Source organism: Sinocyclocheilus anshuiensis, unplaced genomic scaffold, assembly GCF_001515605.1.
Source record: "Sinocyclocheilus anshuiensis isolate Anshui unplaced genomic scaffold, SAMN03320099.WGS_v1.1 scaffold4039, whole genome shotgun sequence".
NCBI classification, from domain to species: domain Eukaryota; kingdom Metazoa; phylum Chordata; class Actinopteri; order Cypriniformes; family Cyprinidae; genus Sinocyclocheilus; species Sinocyclocheilus anshuiensis.
In genome coordinates, this window is record NW_015554324.1 from 27,842 (window position 1) to 35,502 (window position 7,661).

General features: G+C 38.1%; 1 protein-coding gene across 4 annotated transcripts in view; it reads right to left on the reverse strand.

Annotated features, from left to right (window-relative positions):
- LOC107671373 (tetraspanin-18-like) overlaps nucleotides 1–7,661 on the reverse strand; it is a 36,725-nt gene that overhangs the window by 14,703 nt on the left and 14,361 nt on the right. For 2 of the 4 annotated variants that reach the window (XM_016464280.1, XM_016464281.1), the window contains exon 2: nucleotides 2,801–2,886. The exons of 1 other annotated variant lie outside the window; for it this stretch is intronic. In XM_016464280.1, coding sequence (XP_016319766.1) covers nucleotides 2,801–2,803 — 3 coding nt within the window. In that variant the 5' untranslated portion in view covers nucleotides 2,804–2,886. The remainder of the gene's footprint in view (nucleotides 1–2,800; nucleotides 2,887–7,661) is intronic. One more of the 4 variants, XM_016464282.1, reaches the window with a different exon arrangement.

Consider the following 7,661-nt stretch of genomic DNA (forward strand, 5'->3'; position numbering starts at 1 on the left):
ATGTATTTTTGGCTATTGCTACAAATATACCCCAGCGACTTAAGACTGGTTTTGTGGTCCAGGGTCACATATTTCTAAATTAGACTCTTAATGGTGGCTCTCCATTGGACTAGACTTAATTGGTGCCTGAGAAACCTGCCAATAAAGTAATTATGGAAAAATTGGGGGGGTGGGGGGGATTTTAAATAGTAAATGTGTTAGTACAAAATAAGATAATTATATATTTCACAAAAAAGGTAATATTTTTCTTATAATTTCAGTGCATTATAAATGAGATGTAGTGTGCTATTTCTAATCTTTCTAGTTTTGTCCAAAAATCCTCACTATGACAATGGAGAGAATAACAAGTCTGAAAACCACACAAAAATGATAATACATGAACATTAACATCCTCTGGGTGTTACCATGTTCCCAGCTCTAATTACTCTAAAAGGAAAGGAGGCTGTTAGTGTTGGAGGGCAACTGAGTGCTATCTGCTAACTGATAGACAGTGAACTGTGCTGTTCTTCTCCGTCTCTAGAGGATACCAGTCACAATCTGAGAGTAAGACATCTGCCAAAATACATCTAGTACTTTCGAGGACATGCTGAGAATGATTCACACATGTACATGAGATTGGGTGGGTGTCTGGTTTCACTGGTGGAAAACAGGGGAATTTCAGGTTTATATTTGCAAATGTTCGCTTTTTAATAAACTTTGAGATTGCCAGACACCCTTTTGGACATGAACATGAAAAAAACTTTACAATTAGCAATATTGAATGTCTGTTAACACCCTGTTGAGATCAGGTTTGACAGACTCAGGGAGCCAGAAGTAAAAAAGAGCAAAGCTGGAAGGAGAAGTATTGATTAAAAAAAAAAAACAGCAGGAAACCTTCTCGCACAAATACTTTATATAATACTCTTGCACCATCTGCTCTAAATACTAACAATAACATGAATGAAGCCATGCAGAACAGTGTTAAAACACTTCAGACTGAGCCTGTTTTGAGAAAGTTTAGTATACTGGTGTTCAGGCTCCTTCACATTTTTGCACTTCCAAAGGAAGGAAGAGGAAAGCACAAACCCAAAATATATTTTAAAAAATGTCATTCTTTTTATTATATTTGATACATCAGGCTTTTATAGCTAATTTAGTCTGATATGGCAGGGCTCTACAGTGCGACCATTTCAGTCGCATTTTCGACTGAAAACTACTGCGTGCGACTATAAACATATTTTTAGGAGCACCAGTGCGACTGACCCGATCATCATCATACTTGTGATTGCGCTCAGGGGAGCTTCAAATGTTTCTACGTGTTTTTGCAGCGTTGAGTAATGTATCACAGACGTATCTCACGAATCCTTTCATAAGCAAAGTGAGAGATTCATTGCGCAGTGTAGAGAGCTTCGTTGATTATAGATGTGAGATCGAGATGAACTAAGATGAGAGCCAGCTTTTAATGATTTTTAAAGGAGTTTGTAAATGTGATACTGATTTAATAAAATACAATTCAATAAACAAGAAGTTGATATTAAGTGACTTACATTGTCTGACTATAACACTATTGTCTGATTTGTTCTTATTCTGTCGTTTTAATTACAATTTTTAAAAAGCTTAAACATTTTTTTAAAGCTGTTTTTTAAGAATTTGACAAAAGATGACATACTTTTAATAAAGTTAGAGGAGTCAAATATCACCTCGTAATGGGAAGGCTACTTTTTGATAACATTTTGGATAATTGTTTAGAAGGTGCTCCTAAAATTTTGAACGTGCTCCTAAATTTTTTAAGTTAGGAGCACAAGTGCTCCTAAAAAGAAAAGTAAGCGTAGAGCCCTGTATAGGAACACATGGAGCTCATACTCGTGGGAAAAAACTCTGTTTTATTTAGAGGCCCAAACTGAGCTGAAATATACAATTTGGTGCAGATGTTGTAATTTATATGAATGAATGATGCATTTATATAGCGATTTATTGTGTATTGTTGTACACCTATGGGCAAAAAGTAAGAAGTTCTGAGATCACATAAAATGGCCTTTTGCTTAGTCTGAACTATCAATCAGAGGGCAGAAGGCATGTAGAACATTGCATACAACAGCAATGTTTTGATTATGCTGACAATTTAGTAGCCAGAAATTTGTGCCGCACACATAATAGCTTTATAGGGTTAAAGTCACCATGAAGTCAAAATATACAATTCTTATTTTTTTTTAAATGTTATAATAAGCAACAAGTTTGCCCAACAGCCAGACGAGTTTCAATCCTTCTCCTGCAACAACCTGTTACTCACATAAAATGATTGCACTTGAAAACAACAACAACATTCAATCAATTCCCAATAGACAAAATCAAGTCCTGCCACACATTTTTTTTCTTGTTCGAAAAGCCACTTCACTTGAATATACTTCACAATAGGGAAGAAAAGATGATCCCAATTTTCTCTTTCATGCCAGCTTTAAATGATTAAGAGGAGCATTTACCATTATACTGTCAATATGGCTTGACAAGCATCAGAGACAAACTATTGATTCTTCCAAGAAATTGTTAAAGGAGATGGACAGTGTACTAAATTATATTGAGGAACACTGTGAAACCAAGATCAAAATAGCAACCGGTGGATGATGAGGGTTTTGTGAAAACACAATTCCTTAGATGGATGGTTGTAGCATTAGTGGTTGTGAAACACAACAGGTTGCATTCCCAGGTTTAAATGTGGAGTTAAAATTAAGTAGCAAGTGAATGTTAATTTGCATGTTGACCTTAGTGGCAAGAGCCATCAGATTTTGATGGCATGATTAAAAATGATCAAAAATCACCATACCATATGTACCTGTAATTGTCTCTCCCTTCCAGCTGATGGCAAGAGTGATGCTTTTCAGAGATCTGCTTCACACTTCTTCTCTGAGACTGTGGATAAATGTGCATAAAATAAAGTCATTATTTCAAATGGCACGCTCTTTCAAATGTTACTTATAAATGTCATAAAATACCTTTATTGAGACCTCCTACTCTCAGCTCTCTATAAAGCTTGCAACCATCTTGCTATTAGTGTTCATGCATGCTTTTAGTGCTCCTAGTGTGAACAGCTAGATGTCTGCTTAGATTTCTTCTGCAACAACAAGAGCATCCAACTAAGACAAAGGCCTCGTGCTTATAATCTGACCAGTGACCTTGAGAACAATGTGAATGAACAATGTCTTCACTCACAAAAAGAAAGGCCCTCACAAGCAGTTTATTCAGTTTAACCTTCAAGCTCGAGGATGCTTCACATGCACAATTCTTCAGAGAAACAGAATATCATTAACACACTGATTATCAACTAGGAGGCCACACAACTGAAACAATATAAGGCACTTGTGTCCTGAGTACATAATGCACTGTGTAGAAAACTCTTTGTCAATCTGTACCATCTGAGCGCAGAGCATCAAGAGCAGATTAGCCATGGTGGGCAGTTCGTATAGGGCATGCAGCTAAGGGACTGAAACGTTCATCTGTTTCCATGGAAACAAACAGAGGTAAATGGAGTACCAATAAAATGTTGCAGAAAGCTGAGGTGCAACCAGATCACATCAAAGTGTGTTAAAATTAAATGCTCAGGATAATCAGAATGGGGAGGCAAAGGCAAAGCTGAAGTTAATCAGACTGGCAAATTGCTATGTTTCTGCTTTGAAAAAATGTAAAATAATAAAAATTTAAAACAAATTACACAAAAAATGTGTTGCTAAAATATCTCTATTTCTATAAAATCTCTCTCTATATATATATATAGTCCACCTCTATAAAATTATAACCTGACATATATTCTGTAAAAAAAAAATTAAAAAGTAATAAAAAACGTATATAATTAATATTTTTATTATGTTAGTCCACCTCTATAAAATTATAACCTGACATATATTCTGTAAAAAAAAATTTAAAAAGTAATAAAAAACGTATATAATTAATATTTTTATTATGTAAAAAACATGCCATACATTTTACTAACTAAATTCAAGAATGCATTTTCCTGAACAGGTTTGATATTTTTAACAAAATTTCAAACCACACATTTTCCTGAACATTAATTCTGCTCCCCAGCCATATTGATCTTTGCCTGTACTGCAGCTGTTGCACAGTGGAGTTACATCCTCCAGGAGCCTTTCAATTCTGCGGGCTCCACAGCCTGCCATGCTTCACAAACTGTGAGAAATGATGAGTGAGAAAGAGCGGCACATTAACTTTAACATGGATGGAACACAGTGTGATGATGACGACTAACTCATCACAGTTGTGATAAACAAACCAGCACTCATTACCAAGACCTGTTTCCAGCTGTCACAAGGGCTACAATGGTAATTCAAAGTATCATTTAATAAAAGTGAATCTGACTGTTTTGATTCAGTTCAATTAGGCAGAAAACATGTCAGCAGCTCAACTGAGGAACGTTTGTTTTTCTGTTATTTAATATACAAAATTATATACCATAATATTAATGGACAGAAAAAGTAGCGTAATATAATGCAAATATATGGGTCACTGTGCATATTAAATTTTTATTTGTATTGTAAATTATTGAAATGAATGTATTATAGCTTGGTTGGTTAAAAAAAACTACTTTGTAAAAGAGATGAGCATTGTGCTGATATATTCTGTCATGTTACCAGAAAAACAGCAAATATATTTTTCAAAGTATGAGTACTAAAATGAGTGTGTGTGATATTCCCTTTAAAAAAAATAGGTGCTTTTTAGATTGCTTATGGAATATATGACCTGTCACACCATGTGACAGATTCAGGCTATGGCCTAGAACAATGTGATAAAACAGAGCAAACTGTTAATGGGCTGCACGGAACTTTTTAGACAGTAACTGGACAGAAGGAAGGCAAATCATCCTTGTGCAACAAAATGTAACTCATATTATACTAATTTCCTCAAGACCAGTGTTAATTTAAAGGGGTCATATGATGCGATTTAAATTTTTCCTTTCTCTTTAGATTGTTACAAGCTCTTGGTGCATAAAGAAGATCTGTAAAGTTGCAAAGACTAAAGTCTCAAATCCAAAGAGATATTCTTTATAAAAGTTAAGACTTGTCCATGCCCTCCTAAAACGCCTCGTTTAAACACACCCCCACGTCTACATCATTGTATGGGAAGATTTGCATAACGCCGCCCAAATGTTCACGCAAAGAAAGAAGGCGTAACTTTTATTCTCGCTGTAATATTGTTGTTGTTGCCGCCGCCATGTCGTGAGAATTGCCTGTGTTTCATTGTGAAAGCAAAACTACTTTGTTTGGCCTTCCAAAAGAGGACGATATCCGCTTCGTCATGCCTGGAGCTGATCCGTGCTGGTCGCTGAGGAAAAAAATAAACTTTGCGCTGTCAATCGCCGGATCGGCTTTCACCGTGGACGAAGCAGAGTCCAGCCCGGGGTATACTTTTATAGTGTTTGTTAATATTTTAATTAGCTTAAAAAAAAACTTGTTTTATTCTTAATTTTACTTTAAGTTTTAGTAATTTTATGTGCTTTTGTCATTTTTATTTTTTAATCGTTTAAATCTCGCTTTATTTCAGTTTTAATCAGTTTTAGTAATTTTAGTACTTCAGTTTGAACTAATTTCAGCTAGTTGCCAAGGCAATATTTCTAATTTTTAATTATATGTTAATTAATGTTGAATATTTTTAGCTTTATTTAAAGGGGTCATATTATGCGATTTCAGTTTTTCCTTTCTCTTTGAAGTGTTACAAGCTCTTGGTGCATAAAGAAGATCTGTAAAGTTGCAAAGACTAAAGTCTCAAATCCAAAGAGATATTCTTTATAAAAGTTAAGACGGGGCATAGAGGAGAAACAATAATATACAGTATGTGGAAAATAATGTGTTTTTTTTACTTTAAACCGCATAAACACATTTAATTTCACCAAATACACAAAATAATGTTCTTTTTAGCAGCATCATATGACTCCTTTAATTTGCCAAAAATGATTTAAAGGGTTAGTTCACCCAAAAATGAAAATTAGCTTGTGTTTTACTCACCCCCGAGGCATCCTAGGTTTATATGACTTTCTTCTTTCAGACGAATCCAGTCGGAGTTATATCAAAAATTGTTATCTATCATCTGAAACAGATAACGGAAGCCGTTCCGGCGGATGACGTAAGAGTTGGCGTTGCGTGATACGATTCCAGGATTTTCATTTTATATATATATATTCAAATGAAAATGGCAACATCGTTTTATGAAGTATATGCTTTCATATGTGCTTCATTTTCACTGGAGGAAATCTGTGGTGTGATGAGGGGTGAACGCAGTGAAAACTTAGGCTACAGTAGATGGGGAACCGATTGCTCCCCCATGATATTTTGTAAACTGTATTTATGACAAATAACTGCACAGATGCAGATATTATAACAATCTATCGATAAACACACACCTTTTCCTCTGTTTCTAGCTCTGCGCCGCTGCGGTCTGTGGATTGAAAAAGACCGCGCTGAAAGACAGAGAGGAGCCGATCGAAGTCTGCTGCCGTTTTCATATGAAATTTAAAGGGGACTGAGGCGATCACGAATTCGTGTACAGTTTATGGAACTAATAGTTTGATAGAACTATAGCCCCCCTAAAAATGGCCTAGCGATGCCCATGTTGACGAATGCGGAGAGAGAACAAAACAAAACGCCGGTCATGAATTAGAAGTACAAACCGAGGATTTGCAAAGAAAAATGTCGGAGGATTTCGATATAAACCAAGAGGAGACTGGTTTTCCTTTGCTAAAGTAAGGAAATTTGCTTCCTTTGCTCCTATTAACAAACTCGCAAGATTAGCATTTCACGAGTTCACACTAACATATAATGTGATTAAGCAATTAGTAGCATATTTGGCGTGCTGTCCAGAGGGAGGGCTCCGAGCTCGGGTTAAAGCCCGAACCCAGAGAACTCCCTAAAAGAAGCTAATGGCATGAGACAGCAGCCGGAGAGAAAACTAAGTAGCCCCCAAAAATATGCATGCCATGAAGAAAAGTAGGGTGTGCGAGGAGGCGGCAGGGCGACTGGGAGGGGTCGTGCGGTGCTTGAACGTGAGCTGCGACTCTCCGCGTCAGATGGCAAGCCCTACCTGTCGCCGAATGAGGAGCACGATGGAAGGCCAGGTGAGGGACTCTCGCTGCATCCGAAGGGAGCTGCGGCTCTGCTGCACCGGAAGGGAGAGTCCCTCTTGCCACTGAATACGTGGCGTGGTTTAAAGCGTCGGATGGAGGGCTCTCACTATGACCGAAGGGAGCTGCGGCTCTGCTGCACCGGAAGGGAGAGCCCCTCTTGCCACTGAATACGTGGCGTGGTTTAAAGCGTCGGATGGAGGGCTCTCACTATGACCGAAGGGAGCTGCGGCTCTGCTGCACCGGAAGGGAGAGCCCGGTCCAATGCTGAATAAGCCATTAGTCTTGAAATGACAAATGGAGGCACTGCGGCGGCATCGAATTAAGCGGGGCACTGCGGCGGCAGTATCAAATGAGCCGGGCACTGCGGCGGCAGTATCAAATGAGCCGGGCACTGCGGCGGCAGTATCAAATCAGCAGGGCACTGCGGCGGCAGTATCAAAATGAGCAGGGCACTGCGGCGGCAGTATCAAAATGAGCCAGGCACTGCGGCGGCAGTATCAAAATGAGCCGGGCACGGCGGCGGCAGTATCAAAATGAGCCTGGCACTGCGGCGGCA